The sequence below is a fragment of the Panicum hallii genome, chromosome 9 (genome assembly GCF_002211085.1).
Source record: "Panicum hallii strain FIL2 chromosome 9, PHallii_v3.1, whole genome shotgun sequence".
Classification (NCBI taxonomy): domain Eukaryota; kingdom Viridiplantae; phylum Streptophyta; class Magnoliopsida; order Poales; family Poaceae; genus Panicum; species Panicum hallii.
This window is the reverse complement of record NC_038050.1, coordinates 6,386,010-6,412,176: the sequence shown is the minus strand read 5'-3', so window position 1 is coordinate 6,412,176 and position 26,167 is coordinate 6,386,010. Positions and strand designations below refer to the sequence as shown.

The 26,167-nt window shown below is 39.8% G+C and overlaps 1 protein-coding gene and 1 long non-coding RNA gene across 3 annotated transcripts; both read left to right on the top strand.

The window, feature by feature from the left end:
* Positions 1 to 1,006: 1,006 nt before the first annotated feature.
* Positions 1,007 to 2,762, top strand: LOC112875960. Its single transcript, XR_003225239.1, has 2 exons — positions 1,007 to 2,416; positions 2,516 to 2,762. It is a non-coding gene; the product is annotated as an uncharacterized LOC112875960 (long non-coding RNA).
* A 2,589-nt stretch (positions 2,763 to 5,351) lies between these two features.
* Positions 5,352 to 26,110, top strand: LOC112877606 (protein ILITYHIA). Of its 2 annotated transcripts, none has more exons than XM_025941947.1 (60): positions 5,352 to 5,567; positions 6,997 to 7,370; positions 7,452 to 7,583; positions 7,709 to 8,090; positions 8,184 to 8,327; positions 8,407 to 8,591; positions 8,748 to 8,874; positions 8,966 to 9,039; positions 9,349 to 9,425; positions 9,524 to 9,560; positions 9,713 to 9,879; positions 10,040 to 10,223; positions 10,299 to 10,376; positions 11,137 to 11,256; positions 11,336 to 11,395; positions 11,893 to 12,015; positions 12,201 to 12,294; positions 12,376 to 12,554; positions 13,119 to 13,421; positions 13,546 to 13,662; positions 13,754 to 13,855; positions 13,934 to 14,074; positions 14,215 to 14,379; positions 14,800 to 14,976; positions 15,064 to 15,186; positions 15,275 to 15,355; positions 15,425 to 15,541; positions 15,670 to 15,842; positions 16,246 to 16,323; positions 16,397 to 16,544; positions 17,405 to 17,527; positions 17,647 to 17,703; positions 17,787 to 17,897; positions 18,025 to 18,216; positions 18,344 to 18,517; positions 18,900 to 19,010; positions 19,100 to 19,169; positions 19,245 to 19,323; positions 19,403 to 19,505; positions 19,582 to 19,752; positions 19,864 to 19,986; positions 20,068 to 20,181; positions 20,865 to 20,971; positions 21,043 to 21,094; positions 21,167 to 21,273; positions 21,361 to 21,420; positions 21,503 to 21,617; positions 21,752 to 21,862; positions 21,965 to 22,102; positions 22,181 to 22,303; positions 22,422 to 22,493; positions 22,642 to 22,754; positions 23,459 to 23,617; positions 23,694 to 23,790; positions 23,885 to 24,067; positions 24,779 to 24,973; positions 25,052 to 25,219; positions 25,310 to 25,442; positions 25,624 to 25,708; positions 25,823 to 26,110. In XM_025941947.1, the coding sequence occupies exons 1-60, from the start codon at positions 5,438 to 5,440 to the stop codon at positions 25,860 to 25,862; spliced, it is 7,878 nt and encodes a 2,625-aa protein (XP_025797732.1). In that variant the 5' UTR covers positions 5,352 to 5,437; the 3' UTR covers positions 25,863 to 26,110. The 2 variants fall into 2 exon arrangements, with proteins under 2 accessions (XP_025797732.1, XP_025797731.1); XM_025941946.1 differs by having other exon boundaries at positions 12,364 to 12,554.
* Positions 26,111 to 26,167: the final 57 nt, after the last annotated feature.

The window sequence follows — 26,167 nt, the reverse complement described above, 5'->3', positions numbered from 1 at the left end:
GCTACGTTTTAGATAGTTCTAGGGTGTTTTCTGTAAAATTTTCAGAACTTTCTTTATTTCAAATCGATGAACTTCTACATTTCATAGATTTTCATAGGAAGTTCATAAAAATGTAAAATCAGTTTCGTTTGAAACCCTAAGTCAAAACCTATAAGTTTATGTTGTGATCTTGAGTGAAAGTCTTTGATGTGTGGTTTAGGTCAAATGTTAGGGAATGAATGTTTTGTTGTGCTTTATATTGTATGCTTGTGTTATAACTGAAAAGTAAGCCATAGAATATAGATCTTAAATAGAAATATGTGATGTTTCGTTAAACCTTTCATATGAGTGCTCATATCCCTACCATCAAGACATTGTCCCCGTCTCGATTGCTGTTTCTTTAGGTTCCTTGTTGTATAAGGATCCCCGTTAGTTCTTGCATGTCTGCTGCTTAGCCAAAACATCTCGACAGCTATGCTTCAGTGGCGGCTATTAGCTCAGCCGCTAAGCATCCGTTTTCCTTGAGTTTATGATGTTCCCGTGTAACAGCTGTCGGTCGATACTTCTACCATCGGCTGATTAGCTGATACAGTTGTTACCTTTCTAGTATCGGCTGCTGCCGATACAATTCCTTTGTTCTGTCCTACGTCGGCTGCACCTAGACACTGTATCAGAGTTACACGCACGACCTTAAGATTTTTGTTATCGGCCGATCCAAGCCGATTCTAGTCGTTTTCCATATCGGTCAAATATGGCCGATCGATCCTTAGTTTCTCCATCCTTATCCACACACTTCTATCAGTCGATTTATCGACTGAGAGGTCAGCTTCATACTTATCAGTCACATACTCTTAACCACATTCCATTCGGCTATACGTCACTCAATTGCTGTACTGACGTAATCAAGTCGATACAACCACACTTAGTTACCTAGAATAACGCTTAAGCACATCTTAGTTAAGACCATTGCTTTAGGAATCATCCTTCTGCCAAGGTAATCGAAGTCTTCATCGATCATCTAGGAACTCGATGCACCTTTCCATTGGCTAAACCTTTGTTGTTTCCAATCGGCTCTGTTGTAAGCCTCAACGAAAAGCCGATTCTAATTAGTTGTCCACCTACAGCTCTATTTAAGTTTAACTTCAAATCTTTTGATTGTTATGTGAATAGTGTGTGATATGAGTTGTTTTTATTTTACCATCAAAATATATATTGAATAGATGGACTAAATATGCAAAAGAGATTTTTTTTGTTGAGAAACATGGGATCGAGAAGGAGAATTTGACCACTCAAGCTGCACGTATCTCACGAAAGGCGACATCTGTTGCATTGAAATGTTCTTTGTCGAAAGAGCTTCTTGATGATTTAGAGAATGCCATACATAAACTGGACTTGGATGCAAATAATTCTACCTCCAGTTTCGGCTTACTGTTCTACAAATAACAGGCAAGATATCATTTAGAGTTCCACGTGTAGTAAAAGGACCAAAGAAAAAAAGATCCGCCACATCCCTTGAAAAGAGAAAGGGGAAGAAAAATAAAAGTGCCAACAAAGACAAAGGTGCTGATCCAAAACAAACAATGGTAAGACACCTACTTTGTATCATTTATTATATCATTTGTATACTGTACTTACTTACATGCAAAGTTAATGTACGATTTTATATTAAGTGACATGTAGGGTCTTGATGTCAATACAATTGAAGCTAATACCATGTCTAATGATATGTATGGTCAACCTTCAACTACGGCAGTTCCATCAATGCCGGGCTTTAATATGCACATGAATTCTTTTATGATGGATGCTCTTGGTATACAAGGAGAATATACAAGTTTCTTATTTGGAGTTGATAAAGATGCTGCGTCAGCTATTAGGAAATTATATTTTGATGGAGTGCTAGATAATGAAAATATATGACTAGTCCCTTTGACTTTTATTTGCTATAAGGAATCAAACATTTCAGATTTTAGATGAGAGATGCAAGTTTCATGTTTAAATTTCCCTTTTATTTTATTTGTAATACGACAGAATCATTTAGATTGAAGTTGATGGAATGGGACTGTCCGTTTCTTTACTACTAAATCTCTGTCACTATGATGGTTCAGTTTTAGTGTGAGCTGATGTATTTGGACTGCTTGTATGTTTCTTCTCGGCAACTTAAGTTATATAATCTGTCACTATGATGGTTCAGTTTTAGTGTGAGCTGATATATTTGGACTGCTTGTATGTTTCTTCTCGGCAACTTAAGTTACATAATCTAAAGGACAGCAGCAAAGCTGTGGCAACAAAGCAAGGCCAAAGCTACGTACAGATAACTAAAAAGGCAACAAACAACTTAATTAGGTGTCTAGCAACAAACTACCTCGGGCCTAATGAAAAAGACGGAAGCTATCTACTACCAGGCCAGCCACATGAACTGCAGCAAGCAGTGTTCGAGGTCAGTAATGCCGTTTTGCCCTCTCAAATGTTTTTGCGGGATTTGTTTGTTTGGCTCCTTATATGATCGCCATCACTGAATTTATTAAGAATCTTACAGTTGGGAGCGGCTCCTATCCCGCCTGATGTGCCGGTACCATCTGTTCATGATCTTGCCGATCAGGTCGCAGATGTGCTTGACTTCTTGTGGTACTGCATGATGATATTAGTCTCCATGGCATTGTAAGGGTTCTTCCCTGTACAGAGTAGTGCAAGAACTTGTCTTTGAAGTGAATGTCTCACTTCATCGTCATGAAGAGGAACATAAACGCTTGAAGCTAACTGACACATTTTGGAGCTTCGTTTGACACCTGCTGCTTTTTATCTAAGCGGCATCACGGTCTCCAGGACGGTGTTCTCACTGACGACATCGCTATCTCCTGGCTGAACTCTTCCTCGTCATTTCATCGAACACTTGACATGTGGTGAACGTGATGAAGAAGATCAGATCTGGGATTCCACAAATTACAGCCATGAGACCTGATGAAGGGGACCTAGGCCGTGCAGGCCGGCAGCGCAGGTTCCCCGGCGGCGAACCGTTGTGCGGCGGCTTCATTTTCGCATGGACGACCACGGAGCCGAATAGAATATGGGAATATTGAGCCAGGAGCCGGAATGCAAGCCACGATGGACGAAGTACGCGGAGGCGCTGAGCTGTTTCTGTGTGCCCTAGGATATCCAGATATCTTCCATCCACGATGGTTCGCACAGGAGCATTTTGAGGACGGTTCGCACGGAATTTTTTTCCATAATTAATAATGCGTATGATTAAAAGTGCCATTATTATTCACTGGAACTAGTGTACCACCGCCACGCAGGGGCTATGCGTACGGGTGGTAACGGAACATTGGTTTTAGGATCTTTTCACGACCCAATTTAATATTTATATATTTTTAGCTCATATAGAATTAGACAAAATTTATACGCACGGCAACCTTGGAGTCTCCTTTCTGAAAAGAATACGGGGTCCTGAAGTGGGAACCGCACCGCGAGGTATGTTCGCAACCTCGCCCGGCCCCAAGCGCCGCGATCGCCACTCGCGCACTCGACGGAGTTCGCTGGAAGGACGACGTGCACGTACGTGCGTGATCACGTGGATCCAGTGGCGGCGCGAGGCGAGGCGCACGGCTCGGTGAAAAAAAAAGCTCGACCGGATCGGCGCGGATCGGGAGCGGGACCTAGGCCTGGTGGGTGGTGCCGTGGGCTGGGCAGCGCGGTGCGGCCTCGTCTCGTGGTGGTGGGGTCTTTGGGCAATTGGGCGGGCGGGCGGGATTCATGTATGTATGGGGATGAGAGAACTGAACTGAGTGTTTGTTGCAAGGCCGAGTGCACTCAGGAAGTTGTTTCATGGGCCTTCCATCGGAAGGGGAAATAAAGAAAAAATGGTTCCGTATGGGATTATAAGAGAAAGTTATGGGGTCCTTAGAGAAAAGTTACGGCACTTCCGCACTTGATGGCGGATGAACACGCGGTCACGTCAAATTCTCTCGTCAGCGTTTGAGTGTTTTTCCATATCGAACGTTGGCATCTCGTAGCAAGCTGAATTATTCTTTTTCACATATTCAAACAATGCAAATTGGTCGTTTTATCCATATTTGTCAGTTTGACTCACCTACATTCTTTTCGACTCAAGCAAATATTTTATTTCAATTCAAAAAAAATCTCAAACATCCAGATGCACACATCTTTCTATCCCTTAGGTTTTGCAGGATTTATTCAAGATATGTAATAATTTGTTCAAGAATTTTTTGCATCTAAAATAGTCTGTGAGTTGTGCGGGGATATTCACCGGTCAAATTCTTAACAGCCGTTTGTGCGGAGTGGGATGAGACTCAGGATATCTAGGAGCACTACATTCGCAAAGTCTCTTGCGACCAGTTTTTACTTGCACTTTTTCCATCTCCGTGCGTATTGATCTAGATTCTTAAATTATATATTTTTTAACATAATATATTTTTTCGTACCTCCTTGGTGCAATGCAATATTCTAGTTGTCCGGTGAGGCATTGACAAGTGGAAGAGAGTATCCACATTAAATCTAAATATTTTCGGACAAGGTTAATCTAGTTCAGACTAGGCTATGGAAAACGTCGCACCTATGCATCCTGTGTCATGATTAGACCCTTCTATTCTAGATGACGTTCGGATCATCTTCAAGAGTGAATGTGCTGTTTGCGATTTCTACTATTTTTAAAGTAAATAATAATTTCTTGGTCCGGAATTCTATTCGGAATCCGGATAAATCAATAGGAATTCTAATTGGAATCCGAACAAATTAATCGGAATTCCAATCGAAATCCGAATAATCAATACCTCACGCGGTCACGGCACGGCTTATCTATGGAGTGAAAGAGCACAAAGTTAGAGATGACCGTAGCAACGAGTTGGTATATTTATGTAGCAACGAGTTCGTATATTTATGTGCTTAGAAAGGTCACGTATTCGTAAGCTACATAGACTATGAAACATATATCATGAATGGAGATGATGAGAGAATGAAACCATTTTATCAAGCGACGAAGTGACGCACATGGGAGATCGATTCTATATCAAATGTTTGTCAGTCAGGTTGCACGAGATCAAACAAAAACTAATGGCGTGGGATATTATCGCAGTAGCTAGCGGAGCCGCCGGTTGTGATATTTGTGACCGACTTTCCAAACCTTCTTTACCCAGCCCTAGAGTTACACTCCACTAACCGCTGCTGATCACTGGGACAGTCCAAGTCCGACACACTCCAGCCACTTACACAGTGGACCCAGAAGACAGCACAAGGAAAGCCTAGTATCACCTGACATGACGGGTCCACACGTCATACAGATTCGCCTGTAGTCTACTAGTCTTAAACCCCAATCAACTTGCCAGTCCTCCCCAACCCTGCCCGCGGCTGCGCAGTCCTTGGCCGCCGCAGCACACACCACACCTGCGCGACCCCATCTCCCCACACCGCCGCCGCCGCCACGCCAACGCCCCTCCTCCGCGATATGGGCGCGCAGGAGACGGCGGTGGAGGAGGTGCTGCGCGCCGCCGCCGCCGAGGTCTCCACCTCCTCCGTGACGCGCCGCCTCCGCCTCTTCCGCCTCACCCTGCCCTCTCTCGTCGCGAAGGCCTCAGGTACCCACCCCACCTTTGCCTCCGCTCTCCCCTCTCGGGATGGCTCTCCTGCCGTCGTCTGCGTGTTTTGGTCTCCATCCCGTGCGCCCCAGCTCGTTCCCGTGCTCCTACTTTTTCTAGCGAGGGACTCAGCGGTCAGGGCTCTGCGATCGGACGGACATTTGGCGGTGGATTCGCTTCGATTTGCGCGAGCTGGATCTCCTTGTGGATCGTGACGTTTCGCGTGTCTGTTTTCATGCTCAATTCCGCTCAACTTGCAGTGGATCGTAGCTCATTAGCTCCGCCTTCTCGTGCTTGTGTGCAGATGTGCTTAACAGCATGTGTCGACTTTGGTTGAGAATACCGTGTGGCTTTGCGCTGCTTCTATGGTCATTTATGTTTTTTGATTTGATGCATGCCCTAGCCCTACTCGTCTTACCTCCTGCGATCTGTGGTGTAATTGTAGTTATTGGGATCATACATAGTCATCATCACTTAGCTGTGTAGTTTCTGGAGTTACATTTTGCTGTATAGACCCAACCTACCTGTTCTGCATGTGGGTTTTCGACATGTGTATGGAACTTGTAGACAATATAATGATGCTTGTTCTGTCTGATTCAAGTGATTGCCTTGCAGTTAAGCTAGTGACTTCCATTGACCGATTTTTAGTTTGCTTGGCTGCACATGCCGTGTTGCTGGTTGCTGTGGGGCTATCCTATGGCTTCTTCTGTCGCATATCCTATATTGAGCACTGAAAGGCATTTTAACCCATGTTAATGGCCTATTCTATCCTAGTTCAACAATTTGAGACAGGCATGAGATTTCAGCAAATGTGCAGTGCGGCCTGAGTGCCTACTGTGAGATACATATGATCCCCATGGCAATAAAGCGTTATTCTGCTCATACCAGGATTCATTATGCAGAGCATGGATTAACACCTGTGCTGCAACTAGACTGATAGTCACTGTCCTATACTTTAGCTATGCTTCAATATGATTTTAGTCAATTATTTATCTGGCTAGATGCTATGGTTGGGAGTTACTACCACTTGGTTCTAGAGCTTAGCCATATGCCTGGAGAATTGCCAATATTTTGCATCCAGCATCTTGACATCTTGTAGCGTTAGATTTAGTAAACTTTGAGGAATACATGTGGTGTGAATGTTATCATGGGATAGATTATCATGTCATTAGGGCACCCAACTGAACCCAACTCCAGATCACACTTTTGCCAGTGGTCATGTTTCCAAAACATTCAAATGTATTCGCAGTCCACAGATCTTAGACAAGTTATGTGCCACTATTCCAGATGTTTTTTTTGGGCGTCAGGTGAAGCGTGTCCCTATTTTTCATGTGATTCAAACGTATACTTCTGCTGCTCATTTATTCAATCCTTACTGAGGAGGTCATTAGGCAATTATTTTTCTTAAATTACATTGTTCTACATGCAGAGTCACCATCAGATACTGCATTGTTAGTCGATCTCATTTTCCAGACATTGCCTATATATGACGATCGGGCATCACGAAAAGCAGTAGATGATATGGTTATTCAGGCTCTTGGTGAACCCACCTTCATGAAGCCCATTGCTGCGGCGCTTGTACAATCTATGGAAAAAAATCTAAAGGTTACAAACCCCCTTACAAGCTTCAAGCTTCTCAGATGGTCTCACTTTCTTCTGAAATGGAGCCAGTTTGCCACACTTTCAAAAGGCGCCTTTTCCAGACTGGCCAATGCACAAGCTGTCTTATGTCAAGTCCTTATGAATGGGTCCTTTCGTCGGCGCCGGACTTGCAAACAGTTATTCATTCATCTTTTCTCTGAGGTAATTATTGGCAATAAGTAAATAACTGTAGAGCAAGTCAGAATTGTCTCCTTCCCATATCTTATCTTGTTCCATTTCCAGCCTACTGGAATATATAAGATGTACATAGAGGAGGTCAGAGATTTAAGGATTTCGATGAGGGATTCTCCTGCATTCTTAAATCTAATACTGGATTTTACCATTACATCTCCATCATTATCTGCTGAGTACAAGGTACATTTTCAACCTCATGTTATTTGTCAAACAATTATGTATTCACCAAATATTTTGACCTAATTGGTTGAAGCCTTTTGTTGATTCTCACATGTGTTTGACAATAAGTTGCTATTGCCTTTCAGTCAATGTTCCTTGATTTGTATGTCAAAACCATCTTGAGTTCAAAAGACCAGCCACCGAAAGCAGCCATTGAAGCTTTTAAGCCTCTTTTCTTGGAAATTGGGCATGAGGATTTTAAGAATACTGTTATGCCGTCATGCATTAAGATGCTGAAAAGAAATCCTGAAATCGTACTGCAATCTATTGGATATCTTCTAAAGACGGTCCCTTTAGACTTAAGCAAGTATTGCATGGAGTTTATGCCAGTTGTTCTGCATCAAGCTCGGCATTCAGATGAAGAGAGGAGGATTAATGCTTTGAGTATTATAGGAACACTAAGTGAGAAGTCAAGTGATCCGGACGCTCTACCTTCCATGGTCAATGCTATCAAAGCAATTTTAGGAGGTATTACATATATAGTTTCTATTTTGGAAAAATTATTATTGACCTATCATGTTAGGTTGTGTAGCCTAACTCCTGGAAAATTTGTTTCGGCAGGCTCAGAGGGGAAACTATCACTTCCATACCAGAGAGTTGGAACGATAAATGCTTTAGAGCAGCTATCAAGATCTCCTCCAAAGCAAATAGGCAAACTTGCTCCTTCAGTATCTAGTTTCCTTCTAACTTGTTACAAGGATGATGGTAAAGTTCAGTAGTTCCATTCTATGATCCATAGCCATATATAATGGCAACAATTCTTAGTTTTTCTACCTTATGACAGGTATTGAGGAGGTGAAATTGGCGATTCTGTCAGCATTAGGGTCCTGGGCTTCAACATCAGCTGAAGCTGTCCAACCAGATGTTGTTTCATTTATTGCTGCAGGCTTGAAGGAGAAAGACACTTTGAGGAAGGGGCATCTAAAATTATTACGAGTTATATGTAAAAAGTCTGATTCTTTGACAAAGGTAAGGGAGTTGCTTCCAGTTTTTATATAGAAAGAACAACCTTCCTGTTTACTTCATGTTTTTCTCTTTCCCTAAGGGAGTGTCATTTGAGGGAACAATAAATGCTGGCACTAAACATTGTCTCATATTAACTATTGATAAATTCTTGTTCTCCAGGTTACTTCTTTATTGGATCATTTGATTCAGTTGACAAAAACTGGCTTCAGCAAGGCAACACAGCGGTTGGATGGAATCTATGCACTCTTTGCAGTATTGAGGCTTGCTGCAGTTGATACGAAAGCAGGTTTTCTACAATTTCTTATTTTATCCAAGTGCCAAGTTTTATATATGCAAGTACATTTTTTCCCATTAATATGGTTTTGATAAATATGCAGATGGTACTGTTCTGAAGGAGAAACTGTGGCCACTGATTGCTCAAAACGAACCCTCGTTGATCTCCTTACAGTTGGTAATTCTTTTGTTCTTTGAATTTCCATCAAGATTAGTTTGTCATCCAGCAAAATGACACAGGAAGTGGATGTACTTCAGCATCTCATGGACCTTCTTTATTTTTTAGAATCTGATGAGTTGCTACAATATGGCACCTGCTTTTATATAAATTGTGCTTGGAGAATTTAGTGATTAGTGCTTACAAAAACTCTGGTGCCTTAGTGCAGTCATTGGCATTAGATCTTCTGATTTTTAAGATCTTTCGATGCTGCCCTGAAACTAAAGTTCTTTGTATTAAGGTTTACTTAACACTTTTTTGTCCTGGCAGCTTCCCAAACTAGCAGATGATGATTGCTTAGCTGCCGTGGATCTTCTTCAATCACTGCTTGTGGAACATCTCTTCAGGTCTAGCTCTAGCCTTTGCCTCATTAAACTGGGTTTTATGTGTTAGACAAGTACCTTTTGTTTTATGCTGTCTACTTAATTCATCTTTTGTATTGCAGGGTTCAGGAATATTTTTCTATCCAGGCATTGCTACAGGTAGGGCTACAATGCTCTAAATTGTTGAATCTTGACTTTCTTATCTTAAATGAATATATACATGCATTTACTTTACTACTGGAGAAGTATTCGCCCATCATATGTCCGCTATATGGCTGTAGTGTGCATTGATTCATTGTCGTTCGGTACAGGTGTTAATATATCTAGCTTGCCATCCAAGTTGGGAAGTCAGAAAGGTAGCTTACGATGCTGCGAAGAAAGTCCTCTCAAGCTCCAGTGGTCTGGCTGAAGATACTCTATTCTTATTCACAGATTGGTTGTCATTAGTTGGAGAGAGACTGTCAATGTTGAAACAAGGGTATGCACCTGTAGACCTATTGATATCAAATGCTTACCTATTCTTGATTCTTTGTCTTCCCCTTGGAGTCATCTGCTTTCCAATGTGTTGCTACCTTTTCTTCATCTGAATTTTCTCAATTTGCATATCTTGTGTGCTGACACTTCTCTTTTTGAATCAGTGATATGGATAGCTCTTCGGATTCACAACTACCATTCATTCCATCTAATGAGGTCCTTGTCAAGTGCTTGTTTTTGGTTGCACCTTATGCTGTTGTTCATAGTCGGAGATCATATTCCCGACTTATATTGTGCTCCCACCACCCTTGTCTTTCCGGCTCCGCAAGCCCAGCTGGTGTATATAAGGTTCGATGAATCTTGCTAGCTATCTTCTGTTGAATTGTTTTTGTGTCTGATTGCTTTTGTTTATCAAATTTTCAGAGGTTGCAAAGAAGGTTGAAACAACAACAGATTGTCTTTGTTGACTTAATTACTCCTAACATTTCTGTTATCTGCAAGGTAATTCTGAAATTTGGATATCTTTTAAGGGGTTTGCTTTAAGACTATCATATGTTTTTATTTCTGTTTGTTTGTGGTGCTGCTTTTGCAATGCCATTAGCTGGTAATGGCCATGATACTTCATTAAGTTAATACCAAAAGGTGTTGAAGTAGAACATGTTAACAAAAGCTTACTATGTAGTTCATTTTTGTTATCACAAACTATGATTGGGTTATTTAGCAGTAGTGACTAGCCTTAGTAGGTGCATTTTGGAATCTGGCTGGAACAAGATAGGGTAATCATGGTTGGTTTACTGTGGAGAAGATCATAGATTTTGATGCAAGTTTATTATGGTCTCTTGGGCCATCTTCCTAAAGTTAGCATTCATATAACCTAAGGCAACACTTTGTAATTCTTGTGAACATGAAAAAAATGAAAACTGTAAAAGGGAATTTTTTTTCCAAAATAGGCTTGTCTCTGGGGAAGTTCTGGTGGTCCATCATCAATTCCGTATCTCCTTGGTTTTTGGTTTGCAGTATTTGACAATTCCTTTTCATTGGATGTTCTGGCTGAGAAAAGGTGAGCCATGCCTGTGGCTTCATCATGCCTACATTGCTCTAGGAATATATTTTGAATGCTACTATATATTGCTTTTTGAGGAAGTTCCTTTCGGACACAAATTCTTTATTGTGCAATTTTTCAGATTTACTTACCATCCAGAATTTCCCTGTTCACTGCTACCAGTTTTTGGGTCAATAACCAGTAGTTTTTCTTTTTCAGGAATTACTCTCACAGGATGGTTTATTTAGTTCCAACAAGCAAGTACAGAGTGCAGCATTATGTTCGCTATCGACGCTGATGACAATTACTCCTAACGATACATTTCTAGAATTTGAGAAGGTCATCTTATTGCCTTGTTATCTCAAATGGAGCTTGTAATATCTTCTTTTCACAGTTTATTTTTGTTTTGTTTATCCAGCACTTCATAGGACTCCAGGAGCGCACTTTGCACGATTCCTTCTCAGAGAATGATATTAAGGTGGACTTTGAGAACTTATTGATGAAATTTGATCTCAAATAAAAAAACTGGAATTCTTTTTGTCAGCGTGTCACAATGATTTTGGTCATGATTGTCTTGATTTTGGACATGCATTGAACTGTTTTTTTCGCTCTCACAAAAATGATTTCTGCTGCTGCTTTTGTTCCATAAGCTTTGTCACCATATGTTGCAAATAATGTCGATACCATTATTCTTTTTTGCCCCTCTTGAATACTCATTGCCATCTTCTCACACTACACAACTTATGCATTAGAATATTTGGAGATATATTATAGTATACTAATGTTCTTGGATTCCACAATCTATGGAATAGCCTAAATGCTGGCATACAAACATTTTTTTTTAATGCGATGTTGTTAATTCATGTGCAATGAAGGCCCAATATTTGTTGCCTTTATCAATAGCTTTGTAGAATTGTAGTTCACTAGAGTTCTTTTTGAGGATTGAGTCTTACAGTTCTTCTAAATCCAATGTAGATATTCTATACTCCAGAGGGGCAGTTGTCAACTGAGCAAGGAGTTTATGTTGCTGAGGCTGTTGCCTCAAAAAATACAAAACTTGCAAAGGGCCGTTTTCGTGCATATGATGATCAAGATGTGGTAATTTATTTTGTACTTGCAAGTTATTTTTTTGAATCTTTTTATTGGAGTTTATAATGAATATGTAGCTTCTGAGGCTTCGCCAAATAATATACCAAACATGTAATCTAGTTGAGAGTCACATGCGTCTGGCTTGCTAGTAACCCAATCCAGATATTAAGTTTTGTTGTTACTGGTATTTGTAGGACATGTCTCGCTCTGTTGTCCCTGCAAAGACTGAGAAGAGAGAATCCTCAGGCACCGGGAAGCGAGAGACTGGGAAATCTACAAAAAAGACTGGTACTTCAAGCTCTTAGTCTTGACACAAGCTATGTATTAGTGTGTTACTTGGTGAAAATTTGCACTTAGTATTTTTTCCAGCTCCTGTTGATAAGGCCAAGACTGCTAAAGAGGAGGCCAGAGAGTTGCTTCTGAAGGAGGAAGCATCTGTACGTATGAAGGTTGAGCAAGTGCAGAAGAATCTCTCCTTAATGTTGGATGCTCTTGGTGAATTGGCTATTGCTAATCCTATATTTGCTCACGGTCAACTGCCATCTCTGGTTAGCATTCTTTTCTTCCCCATTGTAGCTTGTTTGCATTTTCACTGTTGCTAGACAGCCATAAATTGTGTTTGTCAGAACTTTATCTCGACATTGAAGGCTGCTAGATAGATGCAGCAATATGCACTTCTAGTAGTAATATTCAACAGTAATATTCCCAGAAATTGAATAAATGATAGGAAGTGAATTGAGCAAAAAATGACCTCTTCTTTTATGTCTGTACCGAGGTTTACTATTTTTTTGTTATTTTGAAAATGTGCGAATAGATCGCAGGTGATTTTGATTTGTTGTCTTAATGGACACACTAATATATTATTTTGTTGTGGTATGATTGTTATTACGGACAATCAAATCATGATATCTAAGCATATTGAGTATGTGACTACTGACTGTCAGATATTCAGTTAAAAAGCAGTAGAATTCGTATCTTGTGATCAGTGCCTCATAGAGCCTTGAAGAAATATTTTAGGTTTTTATGTCCTTTTGTGGCATGTATGACATGGTTATTAATTGTGATGCTTCTTCTACATCTGTATTTATCATATCTGTTGTGGCTGAATGCAGGTAAATTATGTTGAACCTTTGCTAGGTTCTGCAATAGTAAGTGATGCTGCATTTCGTACAATGTTGAGGCTTGCTCGCTGCACAGCACCTCCTCTTTGTAATTGGGCGCCTGAGATTGCTGCTGCGATCCGTGTGATATCTGTCGGTGATTTTGAAATGGTTTTGGATCTTATGCCTGTGATCATGGAAGAAGATAGCAAGAAGAAGCCATCATCTGGCCTTTTTGAACAAATAGTAAATGGGCTGACAATTGCATGCAAAGCAGGACCCCTTCCAGCAGATTCATTTACTTTCATCTTTCCGGTATTCTTCCACTTTGTCTTTAGTCCTATCATAGATTGACTTCTATTCCACTTGATCTTTCCCTTTCCACATTTTTTCCCTGTCCCTCTTATTATTATTATTATTTTTGCTACCTTTGGTTCAGATAATGGAAAGGATCCTTCTGTCTTCGAAGAAGACGTGTCTTCATGATGATGTGCTTCACATACTATCTATGCATCTGGATCCAATACTGCCACTTCCTCGTCCTAAGATGTTATCAGTTAAACATTCTTACTTATTCTTTCAGACTTAATGATTTTCCTTGTTTTGTTCTCCTAATATTCACCATCTTAAATGTTTCTGTGCACTAGGTTCTTTATCATGTGCTAAGCACTGTTCCTGCCTATCATCCTTCAGTTGGGCCTATGCTGAATGAGTTATGCCTGGGTCTAAGAAGCCATGAGTTAGCACAGGTGGTTATTGTGTAGTTTGTTATTCAGCTTGTTTTGTATCATCTGGTTCTATGTATTCTTACACTTTTCTTTTTTCAGGCTCTTGTTGGTGTATATGCCAAAGAAGTGCATGTTAGGCTCGCCTGTTTAAATGCTATAAAATGTGTCCCTATACACTCGGTGCAACGGGATCTGCAGGTGTCTACAAGCCTCTGGATTGCTGCTCATGATCCAGAGAAGGTTTGTCAGCATCCCTACGAAATTTGACATGGAACTGTTCTATTAATCCTTTTTATGTTCTTGAAATATGTTGAAATTTTTTGTTGTTTCTGGAGCAAGAAACGATGCTTATTTGCACTTTGCATATGTACCTTCTCTAGGTGGTTGCTGAATTAGCAGAAGAGTTATGGGACCTCTATGGTTTTGATATAATCACTGATTACTCTGGTATTTTCGATGCACTTTCCCATAAAAATTACAATGTTCGTGCTGCATCTGCTGAGGCTCTGGCTGCAGCATTGGATGAAAATCCAGACAAAATGCAAGTAAGTCTCCAATGGTGCAAATTTCCTGTTCTGCATTTGTACTCCCTCCACTACTATATAGATGCTCTAGGATTTTGCAAGACAACTAAGTGATACTTACAAAAGAGCATGCTACCCACATTTAAAGACTGCCTTAGGTTAGTTGTTGCTCTTGGAATGACGTATTACTCTAAGGACTTGAACTGGACTTGGACCACTTAACTAGGAGGGTATAGAAGGACAATTCGTATACATCTCGAGACCATAGAATGTGTATTTAAAAAATTGGAACATATAATGCCATGTATTTGGGTACAGCCTGTAGTTATGCTACCGTGTGTTTAATTTCATATTCGAATCGAACTTGAATAGAGCCACCTTGATCAAATTATTCTTGCTGATTTGGAGTAAATTTCTAATTATGGTGTCGTATTATGACAGGATGCACTTTCTACCCTTTTCTCTTTGTACATTCGTGATCTTGGTCCTGGTGGTGAATTCGGAGATACACACTGGCTTGGAAGACAGGGCATTGCATTAGCACTCCACTCTATTGCTGATGTTTTGGCTTCAAAGGATCTTCCTGTTGTCATGACGTTTCTCATATCACGTGCCCTGGTAAGTAGTTTGCTTCGTTTTTGTGGATCTTATTACTGCAGTGCTGCGTTCATTTAATTTTTAATGCATATTACGGTGAACTTACAGGCTGATCCAAATGTTGATGTTCGTGGTAGAATGATTAATGCTGGCATCCTTATTATTGATAGGCATGGAAAGGAAAATGTTCCTTTGCTATTTCCTATTTTTGAGAGCTACTTGAATAAAACGGTAAGTTTCCTATTAATAATCATACTAATACTATTTAATTATTGTGGCTCTTTCATTTCATATTTGCTACATAATCCATATTTGACAGGCATCAGATGAGGAAACGTATGATCTTGTGAGGGAAGGTGTTGTTATTTTCACTGGTGCTCTGGCGAAACATCTATCAAAGGTGCAAATGGATACTGAACTGTCTTTATTTAAAAGATGCATGCATAGTACTAAATATAGTTTGTAACAGGACGATCCTAAAGTTCACAGTGTTATTGAGAAGTTGTTAGATGTCCTTAACACCCCGTCAGAGGCAGTTCAACGTGCTGTCTCAGATTGTTTGTCCCCACTTATGGTCTCCAAACAGGTGAGTTGTGTTTTGTACCATTGGGTTTTGTGCTTGCGTTGATGACTTTGTACCCATTTTTATCCACTTTTTATGCTTTTCTTTTTCTGCTTCATTTGATTATAATGTTCACTTCTCTGTATTACCAGGAAGAGGGTCAAGCTCTTGTTTCTAGACTTTTGGATCGGATGATGAAATGTGAAAAGTATGGCGAGCGACGCGGTGCAGCCTTTGGCCTTGCAGGGGTGGTTAAAGGATTTGGAATTTGTTCCTTGAAAAAATACGGTATTGCTGCAAAATTGCGGCAAAATTTGGAAGACAGGTTGGTTATTAGTGCTACTTAGAGATTTTGTGAATAGAATCAGTATGTATTAACCTGTCACAATGTTAATCATAATTATTGACCTAATTATGTGCTACAGCCATTGTATTCAGTTTTCATGTCTTGTTATTCTCTAGGCATTTGGCCTTTAAAGGTTTGGGGTAGTTCCTTTTTCTCTTTTATAGAGAGCCTAGTACCTTCGTTTGCACCGTAAAGCTTGAAGTTGGAGGCATAGTGCCTAATTAATGCATTTTTGCAACATGGGACTGTTTTTGTTTCTGACATTTTCTTTTCATGCCATTTTCATCTTATGTTCTCACCTATTTTTTAATAAAGCATTCAATGTATTGGCAATTTTCTGATTGCTTGTCATTGTAGCACTGAACTTTCCATTTGTGAGCAGAATGTCTGCAAAATCTCGTGAAGGAGCTTTACTTGGATTTGAGTGCCTGTGTGAGAAGCTTGGCAGACTATTTGAGCCGTAAGTGATGCACATTTTCACTTCAAAATTTTGGTCTGATTCAAAGTGACTTATTATGTTTGCTGTCTTGTAGGTATGTCATTCAAATGCTACCCTTGTTACTTGTGTCTTTCTCTGATCAAGTCCTGGCAGTGCGTGAAGCTGCTGAGTGTGCTGCTCGGGCAATGATGTCTCAGCTCACCGGTCCTGGTGTTAAGCTTGTCCTTCCTTCACTTCTTAAGGTATCAATATGTTCACTGCTATCAAACTGTAAATTTATTGTATCCAAATGATCTATAGGGTACAGCCATACAGCTGGTCTGTTCATCTTGTTATATTTTTATTTGACCTAACCACTAAACCATCTGCTGAATATTTAGGCCATTGGCACCAGTAAACTACTAGTTGATTCCATTAACTAGAAAGAGCAGAACACCTTCATGTTTCCTTATTATTTGGTTGTATCCAAATGATCCATAGGGTATCCCATTGTTTTATTGATTCTACACATTCCAGAAATTTTGTTCCCTTAGGCCCCGATTGGATCCTTGGAATTGAATTCCATTCTAATAATCATAATTTAGCTATAAATTAATTAAGCTAATATAGTTGTATGTGTAATATATTTGTATATTATTGTTGGCCATATGGGAGAGATACTTATGCACTGCACTTCTGCTATAGGGAAGCGAATCGAAGAGTGTGCTATAAGTTGTACATTAGAAACATAACATGAGGACCTATAGAATCAATTTCCATCTCCCACCCCCATGAATTTAAGATAAGCTTATATATATATACTTTGGAAGGTTATGGAATGCCACAATCCAAGACAAATAGCCTACTCTATTAAATAGATTCCAATTCCTCAAAATGAAGGGATCCAAATGGGGCCTTATTCTCATTTGTATTGTCCATACCTATTATAATTGTTCTTTAAAAGAAGATGAAATGGATATTCAGATACTTTTGACAGAATACGATTCTAGTCGCATCCATTTTCTAGAAGTGTCATACAGTGATTTTATTTAGTTAGTCTGATACATTCAATGTTTTCCTTAAAACATGTATTTGGATGGATATCATTAACACGCTTTTCCAGGGTCTAGAAGATAAAGCATGGCGTACTAAGCAAAGCAGTGTTCAACTTCTTGGTGCCATGGCATATTGTGCTCCTCAGCAACTGTCTCAGTGTCTTCCGAAGATTGTTCCAAAGCTAACAGAGGTATATGATGTTATTTGTATTTTGAGCTTAGCTGCTTATATAACTGTTTCTTTCCTGAAACAAAGCTGCTTATATTACTTAACAATCAAGTTTTATATATTATGCAATATATTTGCCAGGTACTGACAGACACACATCCCAAAGTCCAAGCAGCAGGACAGACAGCTCTCCAGGAGGTAATGTTTGCTTATTTTACCATGATAATTGTATGTTATTATGCTTTATCTTTAATGGACTCTGCTTTGTTTTCTTTTGCCAGGTTGGAAGTGTCATAAAGAATCCTGAAATTTCTGCACTTGTCCCTATTCTTCTGTCAGCTCTGACAGATCCAAATGACCACACTAAACATTCTCTTGACATCCTTCTTCAGGTAATAAGATCTAAGATAGTGTTCATGCAAACTGTTAGACTTTCAATCGCTTGCATCACTTTGCCAATTAAGAATTCAAGATTGGTTATTATTGTTTAGGTTTACATCTTCATATCTTTTTTGGCAGACTACTTTTATTAACTCGATAGATGCACCATCGCTTGCATTGCTTGTGCCTATTGTGCATAGAGGACTGAGGGAGAGGGGTGTTGAGACTAAAAAGAAAGCTGCTCAAATAGTTGGAAACATGTCTTCTTTAGTTACCGAACCAAAGGATATGATCCCATACATTGGTTTGCTCCTACCAGAAGTGAAGAAGGTAAGTTCCCTTCCTCTGTTTATTGCACCACATCTCAGAAGAGGGCAACTGCTTATAGCAGTCGTTTGTTGCTTCAACTGACTGTAGTTTCCTTGTTTGCTATGCTGTGTTTGACTATATCTTGCAGGTTCTAGTTGATCCTATACCTGAAGTCAGGGCGGTGGCTGCTCGAGCTCTTGGGTCTCTTATAAGTGGAATGGGTGAAGAAATCTTCCCAGATCTTGTGCCATGGTTATTAGATACTCTTAAATCAGATAATAGTAATGTTGAACGTTCTGGTGCTGCCCAGGGACTGAGTGAGGTTGGTTTTTCTTTTTTACTTGCCTTGAGCGCCTTCTATTTTTGTAATGACATTTTTTTGGCCTAGCAGAGTGTGTTATGTTTTGTTACTGCCATTGTTTGATCTATTCGTAGCACTTTATTTTTTTATTAAAGTTGAGTCAAATGAATGGATGTTAAGGCATAAATGCTGACACACATACATACTTTTCTCACAAGCTATGGTAAAAAAGGGATTTGTGTGTTTGTCCAATCTGAAGTCCATTATGTTCAATATGATTGTCAGTTGTCACATAGGGAGTTCCTGGAAAGGCCAAAGCCTTGATGGTTGCTTGTGTGATGGATGACTGGTGCAATAAGAAAAGTTTCCTGTTAACATATGTTTGATTATATTCAATTTCCAGGTTTTAGCTGCTCTTGGCCAAGTTTATTTCGATCGTATTCTTCCTGACATCATCCGGAACTGTTCCCACCAGAAGGCTTCTGTCCGTGATGGACATCTTACACTATTCCGGGTAATTTCTCCCAAACTTTCCTGTGTTATCATATGACTATATGCCTGTAATGCAGTATGTTATTGATGGCTGCTATATCAATTTTGTAGTATTTGCCAAGGTCTTTGGGCGGTGTTTTCCAGAACTACCTGCAGGCTGTTCTTCCTGCTATATTAGATGGTAAGATTGTTCAATATCTATCATTCTCAGCTCTGCACCTATCACATTGATTTTCTAACCATCTACTCTTATCAGGGCTTGCTGATGAGAATGAATCTGTTCGTGATGCTGCACTTTCTGCTGGCCATGTCTTTGTGGAGCACTATGCAGCATCGTATGCTATCCTCTTTGAATTAATTGCTGATTTTATTTGCAGCTTATTGATATATAATGGATTTTTCTTTGTTGAATAGGTCCTTACCGCTTTTACTTCCTGCTATTGAGGATGGGATCTTCAGTGATAATTGGCGTATCCGACAGAGTTCCGTTGAACTTCTTGGAGATCTCTTGTTTAAGGTTGATACCTCATTTATTTAGTACTGAACTCAAGTTTTAGTTATGTTGCATCATCTGCTGATACTTCTATCTTTAGGTTGCTGGAACTTCTGGGAAGGCAATCCTTGAGGGTGGAAGCGATGATGAAGGTGCTAGTACAGAGGCTCAGGGACGTGCAATTATTGAAGTGCTGGGAAGGGAGAAACGCAATGAAGTTCTTGCTGCCATTTATATGGTCCGCTCTGATGTCAGCTTGACTGTCCGGCAGGTATATACTTTATCCCAAGATATCATTAATAGCTGTTCTTTATGTTTTTAGTTCACCACTTCTCAATATTCCTGGATAGCCCCTGTTCTAAATTTTTTCTCTGCATCTCAGGCTGCACTACATGTGTGGAAGACAATTGTAGCAAATACTCCAAGAACTCTGAAAGAAATAATGCCAGTACTTATGGACACACTGATTTCATCTCTTGCATCATCTTCCTCAGAGAGGCGTCAGGTCTGACCTATTTCATGTTCTATTTCGTACCTGTGGAGATGTATTGTATTTTTAATTTTTCTGTGTGTTGCCACTTTGCAGGTTGCTGGGAGATCACTTGGTGAACTTGTAAGGAAGCTTGGTGAGAGAGTTTTGCCCTCTATTATTCCAATCCTGTCACAGGGACTCAAAGATCCAAATGCTAGCAGAAGACAAGTAAGTTTCTTAATCAAATACGTGTGTGAAATTTTGCAACTGCACCAACCTGTTCGCGGTCACCCTAGAATGTGCCTGAAATAGCCCAAAATGTTTTAACCATTTTCTGAATAACATAATGGTTGTCTTTGTATATTTCCGAATAGAACATTGTCTGTTATTTTTGGTGGAATGTATATGTGCCCAAAAGTAATTTAATTTTAAAATATTAGTAGTAACCCCATCCATGTGCCCAAACCCTGTTGGTGGCTACACCTTTTACTTTTATCCGTTCTAATGCGTTGTTTACTCTTTTGCTACTTATTGGTGACTCTTGTTGGGTTTCAGCTCTACCCGATCCAAACTTGCTTGTGCTTAAATTAATAATTTCTTGTTATATCTGTAACTTTATTTAAGGCTTGCTGGACCAGTCTGTTGTTGTTTCCCCTAAAACTAGACCTTATCCAAGGATAGTCCATCCAAGCAGTTCAGGAGTGTCATAGAACTTTCATGGTTCCACTTATGTTTACAAGGATGTTTTATTTTTAAGTAGATAGTAGTGAAAATATTCATATTGTGAAGATACACTTTACTATCAAAATCTCTCCTCGTCCAGAAGTTCCCTTTGAGAGACCCTACTTTATGTTTTTATTATTTTGAACTTACCATTTATTTTGTTTCATATGCAACCCATTTCTTTTCAGGGTGTTTGCATTGGTTTGAGTGAGGTTATGGGCAGCGCCGGAAAACATCAGCTCTTAAGTTTTATGGATGAACTTATCCCTACTATCCGTACTGCTCTATGTGACAGGTATGCTTTCTTACTGGACCTTTTTGTTGTTTTTATCTAGTGTCTCATTTAGCCATATCTCCCTGTAACAGCACCCAAGAGGTCCGTGAATCTGCTGGGTTAGCGTTTAGTACTCTGTATAAGGTATTTGAGCTGAACCAATTCTGAATATTATGGATGATTTGCCATTTTCTTTAACATGTTCACATTATGTAGAGTGCTGGACTGCAAGCCATTGATGAGATTGTCCCCACATTGCTACGGGCTTTGGAAGATGATGATACATCTGCAACAGCCCTTGATGGTCTGAAGCAGATCTTAAGGTCTTCTTTTCTTTTCCTCTCTTTTTTGGTTCTCATTAGTTTGGTGAAACCAGATATCTTACTTGAACTCGTGATCTGATTTTACAGTGTCAGAACTGCAGCTGTTTTGCCCCATATACTGCCCAAATTAGTCCAGCCCCCTCTCTCGTGAGTTGGCCACTGATATTATATTCTTTTTATTTGTCTTCGGATAACCCTGCTTTATTAACAAATTGCTTTATTGGTTCAGTTCATTCAATGCACATGCATTGGGTGCTCTAGCAGAGGTTGCTGGACCAGGTTTGAATTCACATATTGGAACTGTCCTCCCAGCGTTGATTCTTGCTATGGATGATGAAGATGCGGTGAGATGCATTCTAAACACAACCGTCTTGTATCTAGGCATCTAACTAGTTTGTTATTCATTTAATTTTTCCATCTAGGAATGATAGCCGTATGTTCTCTTGTTTCTTACATTTTTTTTCTTCCATCTGTATAGGATGTACAAAACTCAGCCAGGAAAGCTGCTGAAACTGTTTTGTTAGTTATTGATGAGGAAGGAATTGAAACTTTGATACCTGAGCTTCTAAGAGGAATCAATGACAGTCAGGTTGTTTGGCCTGTGTTTTTTTAATTTGGGATTTTGAACAATATCAGGCCTTGCTTTTGTCCTTTTTTTGTTCAAGTTTCTTAACGTATTATTTGCGTGCAGGCATCAATGAGGCGGGGCTCAGCCTATCTAATTGGTTTCCTCTTTAAAAATACTAAATTATATCTGGCTGATGAGGCTTCTGATATGATGTCAACCCTAATTATTTTGTTGAGTGATACTGACAAGGCTACTATATCAGTGAGTACCTTCCATACCTGCAGTATGGTTCCACCTCACTAGTTCTTCTGAGACTTATTCATTTATGATGATCAACAGGCTGCTTTGGAAGCATTTTCAAGGGTCGTTGGGTCTATTCCAAAGGAACAGCTCCCAACGCATATAAAACTAGTACGTGATGCTGTCTCTACAGCCAGAGATAAAGAGCGTAGAAGGCGAAAGGTGCTACTTCGACTTGAACTACTAAAATTTGTACCCAGTACCCACTATTTTTTAAGTTGCTCCAAATCTTTGAGATTGTTTTTCTATCCTAGACTAATAGTTTCATCTCCATTTTCAGGGCGTTCCTGTTCTTGTGCCTGGCTTATGTCTTCCTAAAGCACTGCAGCCTTTCCTTCCCATATTTCAGCAGGTATTTATTTGTAAAATTTATACAGTGTACGAATATTTTAATTTCCAGAGTAAGAAAAAGCAGCACAAGATTAGGCTAGTCTTGTTTCCTATTTTGTCATCAATTTCAGGCGTGAGCACATCTGATACATCTTTCTGTTGCACTCCAGGGTTTAATTAGTGGAACGGCCGAAACAAAGGAACAGGCAGCTGAAGGTCTTGGAGAGTTAATTGACGTGACAAGCGAGAAAACTCTTAAGGAAGTTGTTGTGCCAATTACAGGGTATGGCTTGTGTCTTCTTGAAATAGGCTCCATTTTATGATTGCCCTTTAAATGTCTAACATACGGAGATTTGTGCTGTCTGAGCTAGCCCCAACATGTAACTCCATTACAACCATGAGGCAATTTATCACATGTCCAGCTGCCAGTTGAAGAGCTCCTTAGCATTTTTGTTCTTTGACAAAATGGTTCCTGAAATGGCTAATAGTTACCATGAAATGAACTAGATATACATTTCATAAGCATATTGCATTATCGCATGTTCTCTGTTTGGTTATGCGTCATTTATTGATGCTTAAACTGGTTGCGCATAGATAATTTCTTGTTGGAATAATCATTTTCTTTAATTTGCACCTGTCTACTGCTTCACCATTTGTTCAATTTAGGTCATATATTTACATGGGCAACATATATACCACAATGTGAATAGCATTGTCACATTATTGCTGCTAAGTTGTAGTTTTTGCTTGGTTAACTTGCTGTATACTTGGAAGAAAGCAAGTACAGGGAAAGATAATTGCAAACCCTGTTTGTGGAACTTTAGAAGAAGTCCCCACGCACATGGCTTCTGAACCTTAATAACTAGAAGCCATAAGCCAAAAGCAGAAGCTACCCTGAGAACAAAACAGCCCTCCAAACATTCTGTCAAACCACTCAGTCTCATATTTGCTATCATCCTAAGTTGAATGGTTTTTTGATGTATGTAGGCCTCTTATTCGCATCCTTGGCGATCGGTTTCCATGGCAAGTTAAGTCAGCTATCCTATCAACACTGACAATCATCATCACGAAAGGAGGAATTGCACTTAAGCCCTTCCTTCCACAACTTCAGACTACATTTGTAAAATGTCTACAGGATGCCAATAGGTCAGTATTTTCTTCTTTTTCTATGCCCCTTCCTGTTATGGGTTTACCTACACATGTGAATATATTTGAATTGCAGGTCTGTCCGTACGAGGGCTGCAACTGCCCTTGGAAAGCTTAGTGCACTTAGCACGCGGGTGGATCCTTTAGTTAGCGATCTTCTGTCCATGTTGCAGGTTGTGGATGTTCTATCTCTTATCCTTTTGAGTTTGTGTAAATGCCGCCGCAAGTTCAAAAGTTATTTAAGTTTTTCTTTCTTTCTTTTTTCAGTCAGGAGATGAATCTGTCAAGGAAAGTGTGCTTTCTGCGCTTAAAGGTGTTATCAAGCATGCTGGCAAAAGTGTTAGCGCTGCAATTAGATCTCGTGGATGTGATCTTCTCAAAGATCTGCTGCAGGCTGATGCTGACGATGTCCGCAGTTGTGCTGCAAAAGTGATTGGCACGTTGTCTCTGGTAATTATAATTTTCATTTTTCTTCATCTTATACATAATACATCCCTCTTTACTTGTCCATTCATGATGTGTCATAGAGGTTGACGCTATAAGAAATAATGCTTCACATTTGTCTAAAAAGACTATAGTCTGCTGACTCGAAAAGAAAAGGGCCAATTAAAATGTAACTCAATATACTGCCATGTACTTGTTTTTAATGAAAAGGTTGTCAAGTGAGAACTCTCATTACAATGAGACGATGGTTTTTTATCTGTTTTTTTCTTGGTTGAGATAAGAAGAAATGTTATGAGGTCCGCTGCTATGCTTCCCTAAGTTTGCATTCAAGAATGGATGCACGAGCTACGGTTTGCTAGTGTCTTAAAATTGTGTTCAACCTATTTCTGGACATTTCTTTGGCTACTTTTTATCCTTAGTGGAAATTTAGTTTGTTCTTTAATTGAAACAACATTAATATCTGTTCATTTGATGACTGATGAGTGTTGCAACAAAGCAACAGAAGCTGACATAACTTGATAGCCTGCAGCAGTTATAAGCTCTAAGTTGATAAAATAGCAACACCTTCGGGGAACTATCATGTTCTCCGGTGCACTCATGAATGAACTTGCCATTGTTGGATCTGTGGAGATCCATTCTCTTTCATGCATTTCTTGGCCCTGTTTCACTATAATTTTGCCACATTTATCGACTGTGATAACCATGCTTTCTTTACAGTACATGGAGGAGACCGAGATTTCAGATTTGGTGCAAATCCTGTTGAACCTGAGCACATCACCAGACTGGTGTACCAGGCATGGTGCTTTGTTAGGATTCTCATCCATATCAATGCATTCTCCATCAAAATGTTGCCATTTGGCATCCTTCCCATCTCTTGTTGATCTTCTGAAAGATTCTCTTAAAGACGACAAGGTATTAGATCAAGTTGCACGCTTTGTCTGTTTTAACTATTATTAGGTGCTATGTGTAACTCGTCTGTGTTTTGTGAAGTTCCCTGTTCGTGAAGTTGCCACAAGAACTCTGGGAAGGATACTCTGTTTCCAGTTACAATCAGAAGCCGGTACCTCGCATTTGGTTCAGTTGCTTGTCTTGGCCATGCGTGATGATTCAAGTGAAGTTAGGAGGAGATCTTTATCGTGTCTCAAAGCTGCCGCAAAGGTTCATAATTGGAGCCTCTCTCTCTCTCATTGTTCGCTGGTGACTTTGTTCTTGGAGATGTTGTGGTAATTTAATGGTTCCTTCTTGTAGATAAATCATTCAGCTCTCGCTGCACATCACCAAATATTGGGCCCGGCAATTGCTGATGCTTTGAAGGACTCTAGCATGCCTGTACGTCTAGCAGCGGAACGCTGTGCCCTTCATGTTTTCCAATTGACTAAAGGTACTTTCACTTCTTGTTCTTTGTTTCTACCGCCACCGTGTCATCTATCCCTTGTCTGGTGTTCTCTTTCTTATGAATTTTATGGTAAACTTTAAGTAGGAGTATGGTAAAAACTTTATAGAGATTGCACACTTGTTGTCTAATAAGAACTAACAAATAATGCTACTGCCTCCTCTTCCAGGGCCAGATAATGTTACAGCTGCGCAAAAATACCTTGGCATGACTGGCTTGGAAGTTAAGAAAATCGCAAAGCTGAACGAGGAGAGGTACGTGTAGTTAGCTTATTAACCTCTACATTGTGGATGCTTTTGATGCTTTGTCAAGTTTCATCAAGTTGGATCGCCACTTGACAATTTTCTGTTCATGTTTTCCCATTGCAGTGATGGAAGTGAGAGCAGTGATGATGACAAGAGGACATAAACCCTACTCACAGCAGCCTTCTGGGCAATCTTTTCTCAGTTGCAGTCATATATATGATCTTTACATATAGTTAGCTACACTGATGGTGGAAGATGGGGTCGTTTTTTCTGTCTGACCCTTGTTGTGAAACTCCTTTTTGACAACATATAGTAGCAGAGGAAGACACATCGGCATTGTTCATATTTGTTGCGGCAAACCAACAATATTTACGTTACGTTATCATTATAGTGTTGAAGGTGTTCAGTCTACGAATTCTGGCTACCAAGTGTTTCCTTGAATGTTCCGACTTTGAACCTGTTCATTTC

Excerpts from the sequence above, each read along its gene's own strand:
- LOC112877606 (XM_025941946.1), top strand. The coding sequence starts at position 5,438 with ATGGGCGCGCAGGAGACGGCGGTGGAGGAGGTGCTGCGCGCCGCCGCC. Across the intron at positions 7,584-7,708 it reads CATTATCTGCTGAGTACAAG|TCAATGTTCCTTGATTTGTA; the intron begins GTACATTTTCAA and ends ATTGCCTTTCAG. Across the intron at positions 9,426-9,523 it reads CTTGTGGAACATCTCTTCAG|GGTTCAGGAATATTTTTCTA; the intron begins GTCTAGCTCTAG and ends TTTGTATTGCAG.